The sequence below is a fragment of the Abramis brama genome (genome assembly GCF_963993115.1).
Source record: "Abramis brama genome assembly, chromosome: 1".
Taxonomy (NCBI): Eukaryota; Metazoa; Chordata; class Actinopteri; order Cypriniformes; family Leuciscidae; genus Abramis; species Abramis brama.
In genome coordinates, this window is record NC_139963.1 from 8125073 (window position 1) to 8152040 (window position 26968).

The 26968-nt window shown below is 37.7% G+C and overlaps 1 protein-coding gene across 2 annotated transcripts in view; it reads right to left on the bottom strand.

The window, feature by feature from the left end:
- Positions 1-26968, bottom strand: part of cyth1a (cytohesin 1a) — a 67840-nt gene that overhangs the window by 34307 nt on the left and 6565 nt on the right. The window contains exon 1 of one of the 2 annotated variants that reach the window (XM_084110184.1): positions 22201-22566. The exons of the other annotated variant lie outside the window; for it this stretch is intronic. Within the exon in view, the coding sequence (XP_083966310.1) occupies positions 22201-22276 (76 nt within the window). The 5' untranslated portion in view covers positions 22277-22566. Of the gene's footprint in view, positions 1-22200; positions 22567-26968 lie in introns of those variants that run through there. 2 annotated transcript variants of the gene reach the window in all.

Sequence of the window (26968 nt, forward strand, 5' to 3'; positions counted from 1 at the left end):
GGGTCTATCTATGGCCCTCGAGAAACTTCAGGGCAGCAAAATTACTTATTAAGTTATTATTAACTATAATTAAGTTATATAGGCTAACACTAATAGCCTAATTAAAATGTTAAATCACATAACACTGACCTCATATTCTGGTGAAAAATAATAAACTTAACATGAAAAAGTTCATATAGCCTGTACTCTGACAACTTTTTGTAACATCATAAATTATTATTTTTATATTATATATATAAATATCACTTGGTCTCATTACAGGAGGATTTATCATACATCACATAATCCATCCCTTTTACATCTCTTCTCTTCTCTGATGATGTGATTACTGGCGAGGGCGGAGCAACCTGTCACTCACATGAGATCGACCAATAGCAAACTACAACCATCCAACCAACCAATCAAATCCCCATGGACAAAATCAAGCCCCACCTTATAGCTCTCAGAAGGTTTCACTAATGTCATAAATGGGAAGAAAAGATTATCGCAACTTACTTTCATGCTGACTTTAACAGCCACTCATTTGCATCATACATCACACTCATAAACTCTTCCTGGTGGACAACTTTTCACTAATGTATATTAGCTTATGGCTTATGATTCTCACTTCAGCAACTAACAATGTCTTACTGTAATAAGCACAAAAATCTTTTAAAATGGCCAGTAAATGATCACATTGGGATCATGTATGCAGTGCCCTTACATGTTGTCTAGGTAGGAAGCTCAGTAGGGTTTGGGACAAAGCCTCAGTATTGAGTTTCACCATCCACACCCTGTGCTGTGAGTGTGAGAGTGTGTGTGTGTGTAGTGTGTGTGTGTGTGTGTCGGTGGGGGCAGGGAGAGCTAATGACGAACACAGACAGAGTACGGCCCTGAACGTGTGTGAGTATGTGTGCGTCTGTGTGTGTGTGTGTGTGGCCCTGAGCCGATATAAGAGAGACATAAGAGAGATAACAGCCAATAAAACAAGTGTAATGTGCAGAAAGATATATTTTTATATCTCTCTCATGTAGTGTAACAGACTTGTACTTTGGACATACAACTGCACATACTTACTTATACAATAAATATATCATTAATGAGTCATGCTAATTAAAGAAGGGTGTTGAAACTAGAAGCTTCAATAGATTCATTATCAGAGATTTCTGTCACAAACACCAAACGGTGTTGTGAGGCAACGCACCACACCTGTTGTGGAATCTGTTTAAGTTTTGGTTACCACATAATTGAAAACTTGTGAATTTTTATTTCATGTTTATTGCAATTTAGCTAGATACTTCTAGCCAATTTTGATGAGTAGTCTACATACTAAATAATCATGTCGGCATGAGCCATTTGAGATCAAATCTAAAGTCTTCTTTGTCGACAGACACTCATGCATGATGAGATGAGAGAAGTATTGTGTTTCAAAATAAACAAAGACTAAGCGAAGTGATGAAGGGGAACTCTTTTTCCCTAAGTGCTTTCAGAAACTCTGGAAAAAAGGAAAAGCCTTTGTTTTGGTAAGTACTCCCTTAGTTGTGAAAAAGAAATGGCCTTTGGAAGCATACTTTTAAAAAGACTGAACACACAAAAACAGTGAAAAACACTGAATAAAAGAATATTGTCAGGCTCATTTAGTTTGGTCTGTGTTTCTGTATGACTTTGAGTTGGTTTGCCTCTGTCATTGTTCATTGTTTGAGTTGTTATCCTGCTAGTTAAGTAGTTGCACTGTTTCCAGATCATAAGCTTATGTAAGCAGATAACCTCAACTTTCAGTTCCAAAAATTGAGGTAACTTTCAGGGTATGCAAGTAGCCATATATATATATATATATATATATCAGATGTTTGTTTTTTTTTCTTTTGCAACAGGACGTTTTCTATGCTAAATGATGTATTTCCATAACAATAAAAAAAATAAAAAAACATATGATACCTTTCAAGCAATATGGAAGCAAAATGACTAAACTTTTACAGCCATGTAATCTTTGCAAGCACAGACTGTAATTTAGTTCAATCAGTCTTTCTTTTTATTATATAATTAGCATCAAACAAACAATAGCCTAGTAGTTATTTTTCACAGTGATTAAAGGTACAATATGTAAGATGTTTGTAATAAAATATCCAAAAATCACTTGCACAGTGTGATATGTATTTCCTGCAGTTGTGTACTTACAATATCCCAATAATTCCCAAAGATTTTTAATTTCAGAGAAATTCCAATTTTAAATAATGGGCCGTCCCTGTCGCCCTGTCCCACTTGTCGCATGTCAATGACGTAATATCCGCGTTATCCCTGGTTTCCGCTCGTACTGCCATCGTAACCATGGCGACAGACGTGGACAACTGCGTTACATCTAGCAGCACGCTCACGCTGTTGTTGTTTCGTTCAAACATTATGGACCGTGGCAAGCAGACTGTGGGACATAAGGAGAACTAAAACGAGGATCAATATCAGCGTGGCATTTTCGAGATGCCGAGAGCTTCACGTCCGCGACAAACTTCAACTTGACAGACACGCCGCTCTTGAATGTACTTTATTAGACAGGTGAGCAAATGTACATAAAACTAATCAATAGTTATATAGCTCAACATGATGAATGTTAGAATATGATCAGTATGTTATTCTAATGTTGATCTAGCTTACTGCTAGTCTCATAGAGCCAACAAACGAACACACAGAATAACATTATAACTTTCAACACACTCAAATGCAGTTTAGTATGATAGTGTAGACCAAGTGAAACTTGCGTGTGGCGCTGATATCTGTCTCTCATCAGCACTCGCGCTCTGCTTCACACCACAGTCATGTTAAAAACATCAATGTATTCACTCATCCATAAACATTATTAGATCCATTGGCATGACGACAAGTTCCATAATTCTGCTTATGCGTCATCAACCTACGCCTTTGTTATTATTAGAGGTTAGTGACCCCTAGCGGCGAAAAAAAAATACATATTTTAGCTTTAAGGATTATTAAAGGAAAAGATTGAAAAATGATTGCACAACCATCAAATAGGTAGCGATATTCACCAAGTATGTATATCGCCATTAAACAACCCAGACAGCAACATAGGGGCTGTTTACACCTGGTCACTTCATGCGTTTTCTCAGATCGGATAGCTATCTGATTTATCAAAACGATTCCATTTACACCTGATCACATAAATGTGTTTTTGTCAAACGGATTTAAATCCGATCTTCAATTCCCGCGCTATATATGCAGATTTAATGGAGTGCACGTCACGAAAGCAACAGATGTGAGCTGCATTTTATTGATCATCAGCTAAAATGTCAAAATCAAAGACCGCAGTAAGAGAGAGCGGCAACAGCCCTGGTAAGATCATTTCGTTTCTTTACTTTTAATGATGATGATTGTGTGATAAGCGTCTGCGACTTACTTTCACTTTGATTTGCGATAGTTTGCACGTTGGCTTGATGAATAGATGCTCAGCGTCTCATCTGCGGTGATGCGTGTTCCAGTAGTGTCGTCATATCTGGCTATAACATTACATATAGCTCTCGCACGTTTATTTTTTTAGCATTTTTGGGAGGAGTACAATTTGCATATGTGGTTTCAACAACCAGATGCATTTAGACTTGTCCAGTTTCGTCTGGAATGCGGCCCAGACCACCTCCTGAAGTGGTTTGAGCGATCGGATTCAAATCCGTCTCGAATGCGTTTCGGAGGGCATTTACACCTGGTCTCTTCACGATCGGATAGCTATCCGATCTGAGAAAACGCATGAAGTGGCCAGGTGTAAACAGCCCCATAGTGTCAGCCCAGATCCGAACCCACATCTTGTACATCTGACTTCCACATGGCCCAGATGTGGGCTGGATCTGGGCTGACACTATGTTGTTGTCTGGGAAAAGAGGAAAAAATAAGTAGCATAGCGCGCTTTTTCTTAGTGTCCGTTTCCATGGTGACTCGTGGATTCGTCATTCTGTTGAGAATGTCAGGTGGTTGACCATGAACATACTCTGAGTTGGATGAACTTTCCCCAGACAGCAACATAGTGTCGGCCCAGATCCGGCTGTGTGGAGTCCATGTGTACCAGATGTGGGCCGGATCTGGGCCGACACTATGTTGCTCTCTGGGACTCCCAGACACATTATACCTCGAGTAAGCAATCTTTGGGTTAATCAACCTAGAGTTCAGGGTATGTTTGACGGTAAGATAGCCTTGCTTTCTGGAATCAACCCGATCTCATGAAATGCGTCTCTATAGCACACGTATTGTAATTATCGTGCAATTTATATGCGGAAATTAGTTTTTATGTGCATATGATACACACTGTAAACCCCTTGGGTAGGATTAGTGGTGTGGGGTATGTGCGTATTACTCAAGTATCTGAGTATCATATGCACATAAAAACTCATTTCTGTATATAAATTGCACGATATATAAAATGTGTGCTTTAGAGACGCATTTCATGAGATCAGGCAGCTGGAATACACCCCAGTTTGTTCACTTCTTTGTCTTATGTTGTTTATGCTGCCACATGGTTTTCCTGTGATCTTCTTCATTGTGGATTATCTTTTGTTTTGTTTAAAAATAAAAGTGCTGCGACAAATATACTTAAGTGCAAACTGAATGTTCAGACACTTAACTGAATGATAATTGCAATTAAATAAAAATGTATTATGGTTTAAATTCATATTAAATGCAATTAGCTGAACTTTTAACTGCTTCTTTGACCCACTTAAGTGGGACTCAAGCACATCTTTCATAATTTCATAATTACTTCTGTTTAGCTTTGAAATATAGTTAAATGCCATTTTGACAAGCATTTATGATAAACTAAAATATTTTACTTGTCATGTAAACTTGTCATGATGAAGTTGCATTTTAGAACATCTTAAATATATTAACTTCAAGCGTAATATTGAATAACACACTGCAGTTAATTATAATCAAAATCAGTAAATTATAATCAAGTACTTTACATGTGCTTAAGGGTACGTTTACACAACAACAATGTACTAAAATAAAGCAAAATTTTCCTTTATGTTTTTCGGACAGAAGTGTCGTCAAAACGATCCCCATTCGCATTTCCACGAAAATTATTAAAAACGCTGTATTATTCATGCCAGGCCAGTAGGTGGCGATGTCACTTCGTAAGGAAACACCATGTGCCTATAGACTGAACCCTTAATACTCATGTGCATTCACATTTTTGTAGTTTACTGAATCGTATCATTTTCAAAAACTAGTTTCGCCCTGTTTTCAAAAGTTTGCTTTTTTGGCCGCCAAAACGCTGTTGTTGTGTAAATGAACGGCCAAAACGGTTTCCGTATTGCTGAAAATGGTGACGTGTTCACATCTTTTTTTGAATGTGAAGTACAGTACAAGCACACATTTAGGCACACTTCTTTTTCACAAGGGCTAGAGCGTATTCCTGCCTAGTTTAACAGATTTCACCACTGTGTCCTAGTCTAACAATGTGTCCTCTGTTGAGCCGCATATGAAGAATGCCTCGCGACTGCGCCAGCTGACCTACATACGTCAATTATATTGAGACAAGAAACCCTTGTTTTTGGATCGCAGGTCAATCTTACAGTCAGGGAACTTTCAGACTATAATGCAGTAAAAAATTATGCAATCCATGCGACATGAAAATGATATGCCTGGATGTGTGGGCTGGAAATCTGATGTTTATGTAAATATTATGTAAATGTCAATGTGACATGATTTGTTGCAAAGTGCCTATTGCCCTTTGTGTAAAAGGCATGTACTGTACAGTAAATATTACTTAATGTGTATATTTCCAGATTATGCTACCTATATTTTACAAGAATGTGTGAGTGGTGCTTGATTTTGCAAATCTTGCTGCCACAATACTAGGTGGTTTGTAGGGTGTTCTGTGTAATACTAAGTGGCCCATCCCATAAATCCACATTTAAAGGGTAGTTATAGAAACTCAGTTATATTAAACTATAGCCACCAGGACGGTCCCCCAAGAGCTAAATTAGTAATTTTCTTAGGGTAATTTTCCTGGTTGCATTCGCACTGTCAGTATAGGAGCTCTGAAGCTGGCCCAAAAATGAAAATTAGCCCATGATTTACTCACGCTCAAGTCATCCTAATGGCAGTGAATGGCTGTTTTTGTTTTGAAGTCCATAAAAGGGCATCCATCCATTACACTATCGTATTACACTACTTCTGACCATAGCTTTAGGCGTAAGTAGACTGCGTTTGGCCAGAAGTTAGAATTTTACTTTGTAACATGTTAAATATGAATATTTTTTATAACTTTTTATAACGCATAGCATAACTTTTGCAACACTGAGTCGTGTGGAGCACTTTTATCATGGATAGATGCACTTTTATCATGGATAGATGCAATTTTATCATGGATACATGCACTTTTATCATGGATAGATGCACTTTTATGATGGATAGATGCACTTTTATCATGGATAGATGCACTTTTATGATGGATAGATGCACTTTTATGATGGATGGATGCACTTTTATGATGGATAGATGCACTTTTATCATGGATAGATGCACTTTTATGATGGATGGATGCACTTTTATGATGATAGATGCACTTTTTATCATGATAGATGCACTTTTATCATGGATAGATGCACTTTCATGATGGATGGATTCACTTTTATGATGGATAGATGCACTTTTATCATGGATAGATGCACTTTTATGATGGATAGATGCACTTTTATCATGGATAGATGCACTTTTATGGACTTCAAAACAGAAACAGCCATTCACTGTCATTATAAAGCTTGGAAGAGCCAGGACATTTTGTAATATAACTCTGATTATATTTGTCTGAAAGAAGAAAGTCAGTCATATTCACCTAGGATGACTTAATCATGGGCTAATTTTCATTTTTGAGTGAACTATACCTATAAGCGCGACATTCAACAGTGTCAACAACTGGAGGATGGAGGGCGCCGTAATCGGAGCTGTGTTTTTGTTGTGTCGTGGGATTTGTGATAACGGAGATGGAATGTAGATAGAAGTTATTCGTTTGAAAGAGCAAAAAGGAGAGCCAAGAGACAAAATCTCCAATGACATCTTGCAGTGCTACATTTCACTGAGGCTGAGTAAAGAACACAACACCACAGACAGGTAAATTCTGTTATACAGTGTTGAGGAAAGTTACTTTTTAAAGTTAGCCATTACAATACAGTATTACGTTACTCCCTAAAAAGTAACTATTTGCGTTACTTAGTTACTTTTTATGGATAGCAATGCATTACATTACTTTTGCATTACTTTTTCTCATCTGGCTTGTTTCTTTTTGAATAACAAAAAAGTTACTCAATTTTTGTCAAATGTACATGTCAAACCAACATTTATTCAGACACCTTCAACATTTCTCACATTATCACAGGTTATTCGCTATAGTTTAGAAAATGGTAATAAAACATGACAAGAACTCAGAGTTAAACTGTGTCAGAACAAATTCATCCTGATAATGTCAGGTAACTTTCATAGAAAGGTATGTAATGGATTACAATCAATCAAAAAAGATTCAGACAACTGTTAGTATGACAATATTATCACAACTATCAATACTTTGTTGAGCCACCCTTAGCCTCAATAACAGCCTGTAGTATCCAGGGCATGCGGTCAACCAGGTTCATGCAAACCTGAACTTCAATATTTCCCCAGGTTCTTCAGTTCCTGTTGGTTTTTTGGCACTTCATCCAGGCGGAGACGTCCATCACCTCCCAGAGATGCTCAATCGGGTTTAGATCTGGACTTTGCGGAAGCCAGTTTAGTACTTTAATCCTCGACGGCCCATGAGCTTCCTGGCTGATGGCAGCATCTGACTCTGGAGGATTTCCACATACATTTCCGAGTTCATAGTTCCATCAATATAATGTAGTTTACCTAGTCCACTAGCTGCCATACACCCCCCCATACCATAACCTTGCTTTACAGTAGGAGGTTCTCCACACTTTAGTTTTGCCATCACTGCCAAACATGTTAAATTTGCTCTCACCACTCCAAAGGATCGATTTCCAAAACTCTGCAGACTTGTTGATATGCTCTTTAGCAAACTGGAGGCGTTTTATTTAATTTCTCCTGCTGATCAGGGGTTTCTTCCGAGGAATGCAGCCCGTTGTCATTCTTCAGCCTGTTGCGAATGGTTTGAGCGCACAGCTCTGTGTCAGTGGCCTTTTTGACTTCAGCTGCAATTTGTTTAGCAGAACATTTTCTGTTTTTCATTGCTAACTGTCTTATAAGTCTGTCTGTTCTTGGTGTTGTCTTTTTCTTTCTCCCACGACCAGGCAAATTCTTCACATCACCAGTCTCTCTAAATTTCTTCACAATGGAAAAGACTGTCCCTCTAGGCATGTCTAATCTTTTTGCTATATTCCTGATTGAAATGCCCTCCTTGTAGAATTTGACTAGCTTTCCTCTCAAATCAGTTGATATTTCACTGGTTTTGGCCATCCTTCTGTGAGACTGTTTCACAAATGAATTAGGTTGAATAGCTGTCGTCTTCTTCTTCTTTCTTGGTGCTGCATTAAAAAGTTGCATTACTGCCACCTGCTGCCTATTAGCTTGTCACTTCATACTTATATTCATCTTTCCAGTCCAGTCCTCCTTAATAACAAAACAGATATTTCCCCTTGTTCACCATTTCCGCATTCTAATATACTTTTTACATACTGTCATATACCAATTTATTGTAAATGATGTTTCTTGATTAGCTGTCAGCTGTTAAATTGAACTACACAATTAGGTAATACCAATTTAGATCAACCAATTACCAAGCAATGCTTATTATATTTTTAGGTATTGCAGATTTGCATAATATTAGCATTTCACTGTTTTTATTCGTTTTGAGGAATAGTGAATCTGTTTTTGTGCAAGTGAGATGAGTAAATGCATGCTCATCTCGATCTACAGTAACCGTCATCTTCACACACAACGCCTCTGCACTTACTCAGGGTTTCTCTCAACATGGAGACTGAAGAAGTCATGGAAAAACAAAGTAACGTACGAAAAAGTAACTCCAAAAGTACAAAAGTTTAACTAAAGTTTCTGCCGTTAACATTAGCTTTCTGTTTGTTTATATGCTGTTAACATTTGCTTTCTGTCTGTTAGTTCATAGAGTAAGTATATGTAAACTGTGTGTTTACGCAGCCTATTAAAAATGCCAGGTACTGGTGTTTCGTATAGCATGAGTTCAGTCAATCAGCGTACACTTACGTCACTGCTACTGTAGGTGTCAGTGAGATGTCTTCATTGGTTTTATCTCTCACAAAGTGAATATAGTGCATTTGAAATCACCATGAACATATATATATATATATATATATATATATATATATATTATTTTTTTTTATTTTTTTTTATTTTTTAAATTAATGTGCCTCGTAATCTTTAATCAAAATAACTTCCCCTCCCTCTTACAGCTCATCTCGGGGCAACCTGTCACTCACATGAGATCCACCAATAGCAAACCACAACCATCCAACCAACCAATCAAATCCCCACGGACAAAATCAAGCCCCGCCCTACATATGTTCTTGTTCCAGAAGCCGCTTCAGTCTGATCTACGTCACAATCGGGAATATATCATTCAAGCTGTGCACAGGATGTGTTACGCATCAGTTTAATACTTGAGGTCAAAGGTTTGTTCAAATCCTGCATTAGCAAACACAAATAAAAAGAACAAAATAGGTCTGCATCTTATGAAGGCTTCAGGATTCCTCCAGTACTCGACCAAATGCATGCTCTCAAACTGCCTTGTGAATGTGATTGTTGCCTTGTTATCATAGCGGCTATTTGTGGAATGTTGTTTTTCCTTGTATTGTTTCTCAAGGCAGTGCCGGGAACACTGGAATGTGGCTGTGGGAACGAGGACCAGCTCAGTCATGAACGCCCTCACACAGGCCAAATCCAGCATCAGCCTACCGCATCTGCCACTCAGATCAACATTACAAACCACACAGATAAACAGACGAGGTTGAACCTGATGTGTCAGGAATGGCTTACGAAAGGGTTTAAAGTTTGTGCCAACACAAATAGATCTGTTTTGGACTGTACTACTATATTGTTGTTCACACCATTCACTTCTCTTAAGATATTCGATTTTATAGTATTATATTATAAGAGAGTAAGGGTATGTTTACCTGACAACAATGTACTTAAAATCAGAAATGTTTTTCATTTGTGTCTTTGAAAAGTTTAACGTACAGACGACAAGGTTGTCAAAATGATCCCCGTTCACATGGATCGGCAAAAATGACTAAAAATGCTGTATTATGCCAGGCCAGTAGTTGGCGATGTTAGAATTTGACGTATGCAAATCGTGCGTCTCCGCTGGTTGTAGTAAATCTACAGATAAAGCGTTAATAAACTCAGTATCTTGAGCAGCAAAAGCACAGTCCTGTAGTCTGCCATTGTTGTTTTGGTTGTAAAGTAATCGCACATGAAATGCGCATGACGTCACCGTTTTCACGAATTCATGTTTTTGTAGTTTACACGTAGACAATAATGGGATTGTTTTCCAAAACTTGCACTTTGAAACCCATTTTCAAAAATGTGCATTTTGAGGCCCCCAAAACACAGTTGTCGTGTAAATTAACGGCTAAAACACATTAAAAGTTTTAAGCTTTTAGTTGAAAATGGTGTTGAGTAAACGGCCCCTAACTCTTTGTCCTGCAGAGTTCAGCTCCAACCTCAATCAAACACACCTGAACAAACTAATCAAGGTGTTCAGGGTTACTTGAAGATCACAGGCAGGTGTGCTGGAACTGAAGTCTGCGGGAAGGTTTTCCAGGAGCAGATACTTGGTACTAAAAATGTTATCTAGGACTGCTCAGTAATGTTTTAAAGAAAAAAAAAACATTAAATAACATACCAGAATGGAGCCATGTGATTGGAGTGGAGAGGTTGAAAAGTAACAAAAAGCAGAAGAGGTGAGTCATTTATTAGGTGAATCAAGAAAGTTTAAGAAAACATTTTTATTTTTTATTTTTTGGAATAATGTGCACTGATGAATCTTGCTCACTGAAACAAGGAACACATATTGAGGCAAGACACCACAGCTGATCTAACAGGCATCACCTATACTTTACCAGTTGATTCATCACAGTACACTAAAGACATTTCTTGTGTATTACAAGTTTTCAGAATTTTTTTTTTTTAAGTACACTCTAGTTTGCATTTCTAGAACAGAAATCTGAACATAAAGTCAGGTTCTAAATGGTTTTATGTTGTTGACATATTGCATTTAAAGGTTCTTATAAATCGGAAAATATACTGTCAACAGGACTGTTTTTAGGATAAAATGTTATATCAGTGTGGATGATACATGAACAAACCCCTTGGTAAAAACCTTCAGAGTACTGATAGGAATAAAATTGTAAAGTTTGGTGCATGTAAAGCTGCTGTGGTGGTCAGTGCTGGAGATTTAAAAAACAAAAACAAATTTTGAGAACATAATCTTCACTATGCATTGTAATTGAACTCTACAGATTCAGATAAAGTATATTAAGATAAACACTTAAGTGTGCATGTGGGATATTTTCTTTTAAACAGAAAAAAAAGATGTTATGCATTTTATGATGTCAAAATAGCCAAAAATCTTAAAATTGGAAGATTCAAAGTCCCCCCCCACACACACACACACTCCCACATACACAAAAAATACATTGGTTTGCCATATTCTCTTGCCTTAAAGTAATTGGTGCTAAATTTGATTTCCTGCTGCTTTTCAGTACTTCATTGAACACCATTTACCATTAAAGCTTGCAAAGGCACTATGATCACAGTTGAAAGTCTACTTGAAGAGAAATGCAGTGAGTGACCCCTGCTGGCTCCAGCTGAGAAACACACAGCACAGGATAACAGATGCCTATACAGAAGTGCTCATTATGAATTTGTTTACTGGGAAAAGAGCTACAAGATGTCATTTTGATTAAGAAATAATAATAATTGTGTGTGAGTATCATAGAAAAATTACGGGTTTGAAAAGGAAATAATGACAGAAATATATCCTCTGTGTTATATTGCTTTGTGGTGGTTCACTTTATACTGTGCATCTGTATAGGACATAATTAAATTATCTGGGCCAATGTTACGTACACTATACGGAGGAATGTGTGTTGTGTATGTGTGGGTAGTCTATTTTTTTTGTGTGTGTGTGTTTCAGATCCAATTAGATCCACAGCCAAGATAAACTAAGTTTGATCATATGCCCAGTTTACAGCTGGTATTAAGAAGTGTTTTGGTGGATCGGATTACAAGTGGACAAGGCTAAATAAAAGTGTAAACGGGGGCTAAAAGCTTTTTTTGTGCTTGTCCACTTTTGACCTCTTCCAGAGGTAGTTGAAAACACATTTGACTGGATTTCTTTCATAGTGTAAATGCTTATGTGTTCAAACCACCGCAAAATACTTTCTATTCTCCGTCTGACCTAATGAGTGAACATTACGGGAAGAGCTCTAGCCAGACGGGGTTTAAACTTTGTCGGCTGGAGACCCAAGTTTGGTTTGAAGACGAAAAACGTACCAAGTACAGTGTTCTCTCATCATTCCTGATTTCTAACACACACTAATTTTGTCCATTAGATCGAAAGATCTGGGGGGAAAAAACAACATAATTTTACCCGCCCATAGACCCTTGAAGAAATCAAGACAGAAGTGGTTAAAAGTGGACAAAAGAGATGGAATAAAACACCAGGTGTAAACGGGAATGTGTCTCCCTCGTATACTTCTGATCCAATCGACCAAAACACATCTTAATACCAGGTCTGTAAACAGGGCCTTAATTACAGGGCTTTGAAAGAGACCTGCATTGTTATTTTCGTCACTACCTCTCTGTGTCCAAGGAAAGAAACTTTAAATATGCAGACTCAAGACAAAACCAAATTACAAGAGAACAAGTAACAAAGAAAATAACAGTTAGCATAAGGTCAATTTCATATCTCATGTTCGAGGCCCATAGGGAATCAATTGTGATGGAGGTTACTCTGTGGCCATAAGAGCCTGAGTAATCCACTAAGTCCTGGATTTGGCTCTCCAGCTGCTTCTGCTCCGTTTCTGACCTTGCAGGAAAGATTAAAGCAGTGGGCATTTCCTGGCAAACGCCTCAGAGCAGAGAGACACAATATCCCACTATTAGGACAAAGAGCCCCAAACACAAGTCTATGTCAAAAGAGTTTCCTGCATGTCTGACCTGATCGGATAAATAATTCAGGACACATTCTTGCACTTTTTTTTTTTTATTTTTTTTTAATTGTTGGTCTTTGTTTGCATACATGCAAACGGATGTAGCATCTTGTGAAAAACCTTCCCAGAAGAGTGGAAGCTATTATTGCAGCAAAGGGAGAGGTTAATGCGATTTCTCCCACAAACATTTGAAATCTAACACTCAGTGAGACAGAAGAGGCTCTGATGTTAATTGTTATTGATGGGGTCTGGCTTACTGCTCCAGTTCATCCCAAAGGTGTTCAGTGGGGCAGAGAGCCAACATGGCTGATCTTCAAGCGCTGTGTATCACTGGACTCCGTAACATGAGGCTCATGACTTCAAGCCAAATTACTAGAAGAGTGCCTATTTGCAATTTATCAAGTGAAAAAGAAGTGTGCTTGTATTGAATGTGCACTTGTAGTGTACTAAAGCAATGAGCCCCGTGAAGCCGTGGTTTACAGTGAATTTATTACAGCTAAGGGCCGATGTTATACCCTGGAAATCCAGAGTTCTTGCGAGAGCACAAGTTGAATTTGCTCAGCGAGTTACTCTGGCGTTGAGTAATGATGCTCATTAAATATGCCCTTGTATCCGAGCTGCACCAATCACATCGGGTTATCTGATATAGGCGGGCCAGAGGCGAGCTAAACAGAAGACGACAGCGCTGTGACGGCAAAGTCATTAGTAAACATTGCAAGATGGCTATGGATGAACACCAGTTGTTTGAAACAGCTTTGGCCGCTACAATGAACGAGTTAGACTTGGCTTTTTCTCTAAAAGAGGAACAGAAGACGGCGCTCGAATCGTTCCTTTGCAAGAAGGGCGTTTTTGCTGTTTTGCCGACCGGATACGGTAAGAGTCTAATCTTCCAGTTAGCTCCGCTGGTAGCTAAGCGTATGGGGCTTGTTGTGATTGGTCGTAGTGTTATCCAATTGCGTGCAGTGAGATTTTCAAATGCATGCTTGGTGCCGCCCCTCGAGCTGGACGATTTTCAGTAGTCAACGCCAGACCATTAATCTTTCAGATTTAGGTCTGGATTTCCAGGCTGCCGATGTTAGGCATGACGCGGAGAGGAGTTGTTCTAAGTTCTCTGTAAACCACGGCTTCATGGGGCTTACTGCTTTTATAAAATGGTTAGTCCATAAAAAATATTTATTTTAATATTTATTGCAGTGGCGCAAAAACATTTACTTTGTTAGAGTAACTAACAACAGCTTTGAACATGACTCAAGGACCGGAACTATCCGTATTTGCAGATAATATAATTTTAATCAAATAAAATGCCACTTAAGTGTACTTTAAAGAGAGTCACTTTCATGACTATGTTTCACACTTAAGTACAGTTTTATGAAGTGAACCTTGTAATGATGTCAAATTAAAGGTTTTGGTAACACTTTATTTTAAGTAATAACTATAAATGATGCATAACTAACCCTAAACCAAACCAAATCCTAACCCTGGTAAGTACATTTAGTTACTTAATGTTACTTACTACTTAAATGTATACTTACAGTGTAACAAAGACACCTTAAAATAAAGTGTAACCTTAAAGTACATTTTAAATCAGTTTGTTTTAATAATACTTTTTCATTTAAATAAGTACACTTATTTTGATGTGTTGACTAACTCACTAAAGCACGTGCAAAGTACATGATTATAGTTTTTTAACTGTAGTGTATCATTTGATAGATAATATATTTTAAATGCACTAAATTGCAACTTCACCTTTACAAATGTGTTATTACAAATATATTTAAATACATGACATGCAAGTTTTAAAAGAAATTACATAAAACTATATTTTAGTTTACCATAAATGCTTGTCAGAACATTCAGCAGTAACTTTAACCATATTTCAAAGAAAATAAAAGTAAAATACATATAAAGATGTACTTAGATCCAACACTAATTTAATATAGTTAAATATTAGTTTAATATTTAATTAAGTTTAACCTATAATACATTTTCTTATATAAATAACATGCAATGTTAAATAACAAATAACATGCAAGTGTCTGAAAACATTACATTTACCATGGACTTAAATATATTATTTTAAAGTATATTATTTCTGTAACAAATGCTCTTTTTTTAAAAGTATGCTTAAGTGTACTTATTTTCATGAGGGTATAATTGCGAAGTATTGCCCATTCACCTGCCTCACTGAGTGTTTCTCTATCATTGTCTGTTTATTGGATTTACATTTCTGGATTATCATTTCTGCCTTGATTACCCATTGGACTGTTTGCAAGTTATTTGACTACTGCCTGTTTTACTGACCCCGTTTGTGCCCATAGTTTACATTTATTAATTAAACTCTTCTGCAAAATGGATTGTAACTCAACCTTGAGTCTGAGTTCATCAGAGTTCACAAACAGTCTCTCACGTGTTAACTTATGTGTTAACTGGTAATACCCAAATTTAGTGAGAACAGACAAAACGTGAAGCAAACACAGCAATGAAGTATTGAATCTTGTGTCTTAAATGTCGGCCTCTTGTGATTTTCCAGCGGTCAGAGTAATGAACCCTTGTCTTGATCTGTTCCCCGTCGCCGCCTCCAGCTGTAGCCTAACGAAAGTCAAAACCTAGGGAACAATTTCCATGTCACACAGTGGACGGCAGCTATAATTTCAAAGCACCTGCTCTGAACTGACATACACAGGGATTTAGTTCAGACTCCTAATTATCATCAAGAGCATTTAAAGCAACATTATCTTGGGATTTGTTACACATTTCCATTGCGCTAATTGGTTGGAGATTGTCATGTTTTTAGGGGGAAACATTCACAGAATACCACTGGACTGGACGAGAGGTGAAATTAAGACCCTGCGAATGGCCATGCCATAAAGGTTGAAGATAAAACTTTTAAAATGATTAGTATGTTCGGTTTGACCATGATAAGGAAGAAGCACTTTATATCAAACAGTTAAATCGACAATTTAGCTATGACTGAGTGTATGAAATTGTGAGCCTTTAGATGAGTCATGCAAGACTCTCCGTAAGCATTCATGCATTAGTTCAAACTCATGCAGGCTTTTTGTTTAAGTTGGGAGTGTGATGAAGCTGAGGGAGGCGCTGAGTTCAGCAACATGAACTCAAATGAACTCTAACAACATTGTATGACGGCATTTCTGAACAAAGCTCCATTACCCAACACAACAGGACCAAATTCCCTATTGTCCTCTGTACATACTGTGCATCACACCAACTTAATCTACAAACCGGAATATTCAGGTTCTGTCCCCATAAGCACGCTCTCTCAACATGCTGACTCTACATGGTGACAAATTCCTAGAACACTTCCTCAATCTGGCAGTCTGGTGAATGTGCTAACTGAAAGTGAAAGGGCAATTTCTGCCCGACCAAATACATCTTGCATGCATGTTTTGAAGAACACCGTTTTCTTTAGTCCATATGTGAAAAATCACCACATTTATAGTGAAATGCAGCATAATCCTGAAGTGACCAACCTTAGAACCAATCTGAGACGTGGGAACCGCAAGGCGTGCTAGGTCACGTTAGTAAATCTTATTTAGATACCTGCCTAATGTTTTAGCAGAAAAGCCAATACTGGTGTTTGCAGATAATAAAATGAATTAAAGCAACTTAAAAAATCCAGTCTGGTTCAGTGATGACATCTTTGTCATTATACACTTTTTAATGCTGTGATTTATCTTGGAGCTGATTGATTGTTTTGATTCATGGCTTGCAACTGTTTTCTGAATATTGCCTATTTGAAGAAAATGAGTAGAAAAAAATATTTCCAGAATCAAGACAACCTATAAAGTGGGCTATTAAAAAAAAAAAAAAGTTAAAAGCACACTGATTTGTGGATTCTACAGGAGAATAAAGCATTGCTTATTATTTTTTAAGCTTGTGGTGTGTGTGTCTATCTTGTTGACTAGCATTAGCATTGTTATTGGTGAGCTTGAGACCGCTGAAGACCAGAACCGGTGCAAATGCAATGCAGAATTCGGACCGAATGCAATGATGGGATGTTCTGCCTGTCAGTGTTTGTATTTCCATACCTCCGTGCAGAAATCAGCTTATTGAATCTAAGCTCCGAAAACGACTCGTTTGGATTTTGTCACATTATGGCTTAATAGTGTGACGGTCTTTAAGTCTTATCAACGCCTACTACTTCTACATCATTGCATCTTTGGCCCTGCCCACTGGTGCATTCGTAAGATGAGAAGAGAGATACAGGATCACTGGACTAAAAAAAACATTACCTTCCAAATGGTCATAATTCTAGAAGAGTGCTTATTCATTTCAACTATGTGAATATTTCAGTCGAGCAGTATTAGTTTGGTTCAGTAGCCTATATTTCACTGCAGGTTCTTTGGTAAATCAGTCGCGATTTCGGCGCAGGCTTTGTAGACTTTTAAAGGAACACTCCACCGTTTTTTGAAATGGGGCTTATTCACCTTCTTTCCTACATTTAGATAGGTGGGCAAATGCATTTTTGTCTCAGTGCATGCATTGTTTTAGTTTGACAGGGTCGGCGCTAGCTTAGCTTAGCATAATGAATGGAATCCTTTGTTGCCAGCTAGCATGTCCTGAGTAAAAGTGCTATAAAAAACAAAAACAAAAAAACACCTAATTACTTATTGTGGCCTGCGTATTCACAACGAGTACAAATAGCGATGCAGATTAACACTAGGCAATTTCCTATGCAGATATTGACTTGGGACTATATTAGGGGGAGGCACAGGCGAAGCACTGCTACTTGGGCACAAAGATATCATGCCCAAGTAGCAGTGCTTCGCCTGTGCTTCCCCCTAATATAGTCCTTAATATATAAGTCAATATCAGCCTAGGAAATCGCCTAGTGTTAATCTGCATCGCTATTTGTACTCGTTGTGAATATGCAGGACACAAGAAGTAATTAGGTGGGGTTTTTTTATTTTTTATATTACTTTTACTCAGGACATGCTAGCTGGCAACAAAGGATTCCATTCATTATGCTAAGCTAAGCTAGCGCCGACCCTGTCAAACTAAAACAATGCATGCACTGAGACAAAAATGCATTTGCCCACCTATCTAAATGTAGGAAAGAAGGTGAATAAGCCCTATTTCAAAAAACGGTGGAGTGTTCCTTTAATGTAAGATATGGACCTGACAGTAATCCCAAAACATGTAAGTAACCGTACAAATGACTAATCTGTGATCATTGATTTCTGATATGATTCATGTACAGTTAGTGTTCTTTGACCTCAAAATTATTTATTGCTTTAAATAATTAAATTATATTATATATAGAAAATGATCAAAAATGCTCCCTTTATAATCACTGGAGCTGTCAATCAAACCGCACGAGTTTATCAGTGACTGAGTTCTGGACTCCCGCCAAAACTCCCATTATAATCAATGACGCTGTCTACACTGCACAATGAATCTCTTATTTACTTTGTGTTTGCACTGTTATTTATGATGAAAGCGTTCGTGAGTGTACAGAAATCAAGTTGACGAGATCACTGATCTCATCATCACAACTCAATTACAAGATCACTGCATTCATGCGATCAACAGACATGTCTGTCATCGACTACAATGCTCATGGCTAGTTAATCTCGACAGCTGTAATAATAAAAACATGTAATACTTATTTAATATGCAAAGATGTAAGCCAATCACAGCAGTGGGCGTTTACACTGAAGTCTCACGCCCCTTCAAACAGTGCGTTCAAATCAGACAGCTTAAATCAGGGTTGGAAAAATGCCTTTCATTTCTAAACTAAACATTATAAGTGAAACTCAGGAAACATAAAATGATTTAAAAAAAATGCAGTTTGTTGTATATCAGCATAGCAGACATCTTTGTTCTATTGTTAAGGTCTGTTTTCAAATGTATGCTCTGGGTTTGTTTGGTTATGTCTGTATGCTTGGCCAGCTACTGTTGAGTAAAATCTGACGTGAGTTTGCATATCCACCTCGTCTTGTGTTTCTATCATGCATCATATTGCGGACATAACACAGTTTATGACTCCTTTAAAAAGAAAAGCAAAAGCACCATATACATCACAAAGGCACCATAGCAGTAGTCCATACACTCTCAGAAAAAAAGGTACAAAAGCCGTCGCTGTGGCAGTACCTTTTCAAAAGGTACACTTTTGTACCTAAAGAGTACATATTAGTCCCTCAAAGGTACATATTAGCAGAGGTGGGTAATCCAGGGGCCAAAGAGTAAAAGTCCTGCCATATGTTTATTCCACCCATGAACTCAGTCAGCTGATTTCACTAATTAGTTCTCTCTCCTGCTGAATTAGCAAATCCAGGTGATTGGAACAAAATACTGAGGAGGACTTTTACTTTCTGAACCTGGACTTTACACCTCTGCATAGCAATGCCACATGTCAGCCAAGAGCAAAGAAAATAAACCAGAACTGGACATTATCGTACACTGTTAACCCTTGCTGTAAAAAAAGGCCAAATTCTGACAATATCATACCATTTTCCATTAAAACAGTAATATACCGTAGAAAAAAAAAATAGCCTACAGGAATATACTGTGAATTAACAGCGCTCAAAATCGACACTCAGAGGCTGTTTTCCCAATCACACCCTATACCCTCATTCACTATTCCCTACATTAGTTCACTAATATAGTCCACTTGAATGAAAAGAAGAGAGTGAATTGAGACACTGATGAACACCTGATAAGCAGAATCACTGAACGACAGAGAATCAAGAACAGAAAAAAGAGAAACACAAGAACTACAACTGACTTCCAGCAACACTGAGTGTGAAAACAGTTTACAAACCAGTTTACGATTATTTCTTTCATACATGTACAAAAGTTCTTGTTGAGAATTAACAGAGATTTAGTTAATAATAATAAAGTTTGTTGTCACCATGATGGAGATCAGTATTTGCTTTAGTTGGTCTCTTGTACCTTGACTTCTTACCATTCATCTCTCTCTGGCTGCTGTAACAGTGAGTTTATAAAACACATTTGTTGTGCAAGAGAAAGTCAAGAGGAAGATGATTAGCTGTTTTTGGCTTTTGTGATGATTTAACACTCATCCTGGACATGTCTGATTTTCAGATGTGTCCTCTATATATTCTTTGAATTTGTGGGTATTTCATATTTATCTGTGAATCTACAACATGAAATCAACATTTCTGTAATAAGGTCTTCTGAAAAATATTGTAAACATAGAGTGCATTAAAACATGTTTAACTCCTGCCTGACTCAGACACACACAGACATCAACAATCAGCACATGAATCTCAACAATGGTGACAATCAAAAGTTTCATGTCGCAATGCATGCTGGGTTCCAGGATAATATAAAACTCCCAGCATGCACTGCTGCATGAATAATAAAAAAAAATATTGCCACCATTGTTGAGATTCATGTGCTAAATTGTGATATCTCTGTGTTTCTAAAAGATAGCATAGTTCTGTTTTTTTTTGGTTTATGCATGATGTGTTAAAAAAAAAAATAAGTCATTGTAATTTATTGCTGTGGTTTCACAGTGGTGGTAATGTAACACTTTTGATTGAGGATTAAACTCTGAATGAGTAGGAATTAATTCCTTAGTGAATGAACAGGCAATATGATGATTTTATCACCATAATCAACATAACCACAATCATTCGTAAACTGTGTGTGTGCACAAGTGTGACTTACAAAAACACAGCTCAAGCAACAAAAGAAACACTGTTTTAGCATCAGCATCCCAACTAAAGCAAGCACTGATCTCTATAACGGTAACTTCAAACCAAACATTTTCAATTAAACATCTCAATAACAACTTTTGTATACGTCTGACAGAAATAAAGTCAGTCTGGTTAGTAATAAGTGAAGCTGGTAATGCTGTTTGTGGAGTTGTTTAATCCTCCTCTGCTGAGATCTTCACAGATTTAATGTCTTCTTTTCTCTTTAGTTGATTTCATCTGAGGCTGTGGCTGAAATTACTCCATATTTAATATACACAGATTTTTTTGGCTACGATAAGATCCAGTTCTGGTTTATTTCTTTGCTCTTGGCTGACATGTGGCATTGCTATGCAGAGGTGTAAAGTCCAGGTTCAGAAAGTAAAAGTCCTCCTCAGTATTTTGTTCCAATCACCTGGATTTGCTAATTCAGCAGGAGAGAGAACTAATTAGTGAAATCAGCTGACTGAGTTCATGGGTGGAATAAACATATGGAAGGACTTTTACTCTTTGGCCCCTGGATTACCCACCTCTGCTAATATGTACCTTTGAGGGACTAATATGTACTCTTTAGGTACAAAAGTGTACCTTTTGAAAAGGTACTGCCACAGCGACGGCTTTTGTACCTTTTTTTCTGAGAGTGATGACGTCTACGTCTTCTAAAGTCAGTCAATAGCTTTGTGTGAGGAACATACTGGAATTAAAGCAATTATTCTTCAAAATATGTCCTTTTGTGTTCGGTTTTTGGGTGAACTATTCCTGTAAACTGTGAGATCCAGACAAGGATACCAAGTCAGGAGACCTAAACAAAGGCCACTTTTAGGAGGTCTTGTGAGGTTTTAAGTCCAACTTTGGAAAAGATGCTCACAAAATCTCTTGACCATTGGGTTTGAGGGATTACGTCTGCCTATATAGCCCTTAATGGCATTAACTGATCTCTTCCCCCGGCTCCTGCCTGAGAGACTAAAGATCCTTTAAGCTGACCAAACAAGCTACAGGTTCATTAGACGGAAACAAACTCCCACTACTTCAGTCCTTCAGTTTGCTTTTCCATCACATGTTGATTATAGTGCGTACCCTGCTATTGCACTCCACAGGAAGATTGCTGTTACCCTCTCAGAGTGATATAAACTAGTGGACTGGTGATTGACCATGCATAACATACCATCATACTCCTTATTGGCTCAAGATCCCACCAAGTCTGTATTATTTTCTGGTATTATGTCCTCTTTATCATCTGTCAGTCATAAAATGGTCTGGTTGAACAGCACAATGTTGAACAGTATAATAATGATAGTGATGGTTGCATTAACCTGGTTGCAGGAACAATTGGTTATGATAACAATGAAAGATTAGACAGCTCTTACCTGGAGGGGTCCTTGGTATCGTTGGACACAAGAGAGCTTGAAAACTGGACACACACAATTCACTAACACTCCCCATGACTTCAGATTGAATGTTTGTCTGGTCTTTCTTTGCTGCTTTTCTCCCTTCAGTGCCCGGGTCAAGCAACGCATGCCAAAACCAGCGTGCCTGTCATGTCTCAGTATCTCACAGCGTTTGCATGGGATTTGTCCTCATGCTTGTGAGTGTGTTGTGCCTTGCTTGATAATCCCAACGCCTCTGTGACATGCACTCTCAGTACCTCACAATTTCATTTGTGTGTTTGTTTCCGCTTTCTTAACCTGCCACAAGAACTGCAACGCTTCCCCTCTCGCTGCTAATAATGTCTTGCTCCACTTCTACTCTCCTAATCTGCTTCATTCTCACACACACACACTTACTATGAGATATTCTGAAGTCTACACACATATAATATACACAACAGCAAACAGATTAAACACCACTGAAAATTTTGTCTGTTATTCTAAAAGACATGAAATTAATCAAACAAAAATTAACATGAATTCGACCCATGTTCCAGTCTTCCTAAGTGAACAACATATTAATGCACATTATCCTGAATAAACAAAGGCAAGATTGTACTTCATAATGTTTTATCAAAATGTAATAACTTGTTTCTCCTATGAAATGACGTTCTTGGGTCATGTGGGCCATTATAAAAACATAACCCAACAGCAAATTAGCCATTTGCTTCAGCATTCTGGTTGGCACCGCCCACTTTTTGACATTCAATAGTATTTCACTGTTTTTCCTTATTATTGGCATAAATCTCTCACTTTATCTCTGTCACATGATCTGATGATCTATTGTTATTTTTCTTTCTTCCATTTTATTGGCTTAAAGCAAGGAATATTTCACATATGTGTAAAAATCTTTGACAAACATTTGATTTTCCATGTTGTAAAAGTTGGTATAAGACTCAACAGATGCTTTCTTTACAATGCAATTAAATCTATGATGAAGTTCCCGATGAAGTTAGGAACCGTTCTGGCTCCGCCCACTTTTCCCATCCAATCGTTTCAAAGTCACATCCTTATTCATTCTGAATATCCTAGAAATACATCATATTATGAAAGTAAAATGAGATAAGATGCATTGTGTTGACTTTAATTTTAATATAATAGAATTCATCTTTTTTATTATTACACAATTTACATTTAAAATCAACCTATCCCAAAGAATGTCAGAGAGTAATAAAAGGTCATGTAGAAATAGCATCTTTATTTTACAGATATGTTCAATTCCTTTCTGTAAAAACTTATTAAATTGTGCACATTTTGTTGTCAGTTCCACTAATATCATGTCTGAGGTTGGCATTGTGATCTAATATTATGTTATAATAAGTACACAATATAAAGATTGGGTAACATTATATTTTGCAGAGTCCTTGTTACATTATGTTACATGTAGACTGAAAAAAAATTATTCGTTGAATTTAATAAAAAAAAGTATCGTAAGTGGTTGCATTCAATTGATTTTACCTACATTTAAACAAACGCATTAAGTTGAACTAGAAATCAGTTGAATGCAACCACTTACGATAATTTTTTATTAAAATCAACGAATAATTTTCTTCTAGTGTACTTTCCGTAGTAATAACAGTAAATTATGTATAATTACATGCAACTAAACTAAACCAAACCAAATTCTACCCTAACGCTTTAGTAAGTACAATTAGTTAATTATTATTACTCAGTACTTACATATATAATTACACTGTAACAATGACACCTTAAATAAAGTGTAACCAAAGATTGCTTTATGAAATGAAAGGGGAAGAATAGTTCTGAACAGAAAAGTTGTGAAATAAAATGTCTTATTTTCACAACTTGTCTACCACAACTATTCTTCCCCTTTCATTAAAGCAATAGCCTGCATATGAACATGCACTGAAATGCAGTGTGCAATAATCACTGATAGAGACACTGTTGTCCTTTAATGTCTTTCTCTTCAATGACAGTCATCAACTGTGCCTGCATTACTGCGAATCACCCAGCAGTCGCATAACTAACACGTTACATGCCTCTGCCAATTACCGTCTTTCTGTCAATCACAGTCAAGAGAGTGAAAAATCACGAGTACAGCGAGAAAAAGAAAGACGCTGAGGGACAAAAGTCTCATGCGTGAGCTGCAAAGTCAGGGAACTGAAATGCTGCTGCTGCACGTCAAACACAGCAGACTGTCTGTCAACTCAGCAGCTCTGCTCACATCTGACCTTCACCTTCCCTGAGCTGATGTTCATTCTGCTGCTCTGAAGACATATGGGCAATAGTGCCGCCTTCTGAAAGACTAAAGCAGTGAAGCACACACATCTGAGCAATGCATTTACATGACAACAGTCCTTTAATATTATTATTAATATTCATATATTTATACACAATCTTGGAATTAAAAGGTTCTATCTGCATTCAGAACAGTTTTGAGATATTGAGCTCCAAAGTTTTTGCATTCCATTCGACTTTGTAGATTGAACCTTTTTTTTCCTAAATGAAAAGTCCCAAAATGTACACAACATTAAAAAACAAAACAAAAACATCATAAATGTAAATAAATTGTCACAGAATAAGAATATGTGAATAACTCAATTTTGACAAAAATGTCAGATAGAACCTTAAAATTCCAAAGTGACTAATATAGTATTTCACTGTTTTTCCTTATTATTGGCAGACAGTGCAGGTTAATCTGTCACTCTCTATGTCTGTCACACAAATATGATGATCCATTGTTATTTTCCTTTCTCCCATTTTGGTGGCTTAAAGGAAGAAATATTTCACATATGTGTAAAAATCTTACACGAATGTTGGATTTTCCATGTCGTAGTTATAAGATACAACAGATGTTTTCTTTACAATTCAATTCAAACTATGATGAAGTTACCAATACAGTTATGAATTAAAAAATAAATAAAAATCTTGCATTTGCAAAATCATTTCACAATTCCAGCTGGGCATCCCCCCATCCTTTCAGTATTCTGAAAATGCTGATGAAATGCAACAGAAGACACTTACATTATGTTACAATGCTGCCCCTCAGAGGCCATGAAGTGTCAAAACTACTGTTGAGAGTCATTCAATTGTTAGGAAATTTTCTTTGGTAATCTCCTCAGTTCAATTTCATACTGAAGCCTTTTATGTGTGTATGTGTGTGTGTGTGTATGTGTGTGTGTGTGTGTGTGTGAAAAGAACAGTACAGGACATTTGTTTTAATAAAAACAATCATACAAAACATTCAGACCTGATCTCTCATCTTCCTCCTTTGTCAAACTAACTGTGTTTCTGGTGACATTCATGGGCCCCTTCAATGATTTTTTATCCCAAATACTATCCTTCCAGTCTTTTGTCTCACAATTTTTTTTTGATAATTTCAGGTGTGCTCATTAGCCACAGTGCTGATTTTTTTTTAATAATTATTATAAAAAAACTAATAAACCGAATAAAAAGTTATTTCTTTCAAAGGAAGCAATACCAGATCCCTTTGTTCCCTTTGTGTCACACACTTGGGAGCCCCATACTCCTCTGACATTTTCATAAAAGGCCATTGGAATTGGTTTGTGGAGTTTGCCTGGCCACGCCCCTGGACATACGGGTATATAAGGCGGCCACTCTGCATCACACACTTCAGCTTTGTTCTTCGGAGCCTATGCACCGTATCTCTTCATGAGAAGCTATTTCCATTCACCTTGAAACTGCTGCTGGAACCAGAGCACACATCAGCGGTCTCTCTCAGCGTTGGCACAGATAAGTGAAGGGAGTTCCCCTGTGTGCATCAGTGGCATTCTGAAAGAGGCAAATTTCCTTAGAGGAGCAAATTCCTCCAAAAGAGCTTCACGAGGGATACGTCTTTTTAAAAGGCCGTGTCCTTCTGGATGTCCTTCTTTCTCCCTCAGATGGGCAATAGCTCTGTCTTCACTGTATGGGCTGCACTCATGATGAAACAGCGTTTGTGTATGTATCATGCTCTTGATGCGAGAGGGAACATTGGGAACATTGCGATCGCAACTCTCGTACTTTTACAAAAGTTTCCTCAGCTGCTTCCCGTCCTGGTCCTTCTACCTCTGGGTACGAGGCCTCGTGGCGACCAATGAGGGTGATCTGGGGTTTCCAATCATTCACCATGAGTAACAATGGATGCAAAGCCTCCTGACATGGCTTCCCCTGCTCTCCGCAAACTACCCACTTCGGGTACACCGGGGATCATTCCGTTGGTGCCGCTAGTACAGAGTCTGGACAAGCACTTCCCAGTCCATCATGCTGGCTCATCAGAACGATCCAGTTTGGTCTACGAACCAAGATCTACGAACTTGCAAATCGTAGATCTGCAAGTTCTGAATCCGGCCCTGTACAGGCTCACATTCAAGATGCTCACACAGAGACACATCCTCTCATGTGTCCAACACCAAGATTCGCGGCAATAGTATGCATAATTTCATGTTTCGATCTTTCCTTGGCACAGACCGTTTCTATGGTTCGCCTTTGAAGGACGAGCAAATCAGTCCAAGGTCCTTCCTTTTGGTTTTTCCTTTTCTCCACACATCTTCACAAAGGATGCAGAGGCTGCCCTTGCCCCACTAAGGGAGGTGGGCATTCGCATACTCAACTACCTTGGAGACTGGCTAATCCTAACCCACTCACGAGATTTGTTATGTGCACACAGGGACCTGGTCCTCGATTGGGACCTCGGGTCAACTGGGAAAAGAGCAGACTCTTCCCAGTGCAGAGCTTAGCGTTTCTC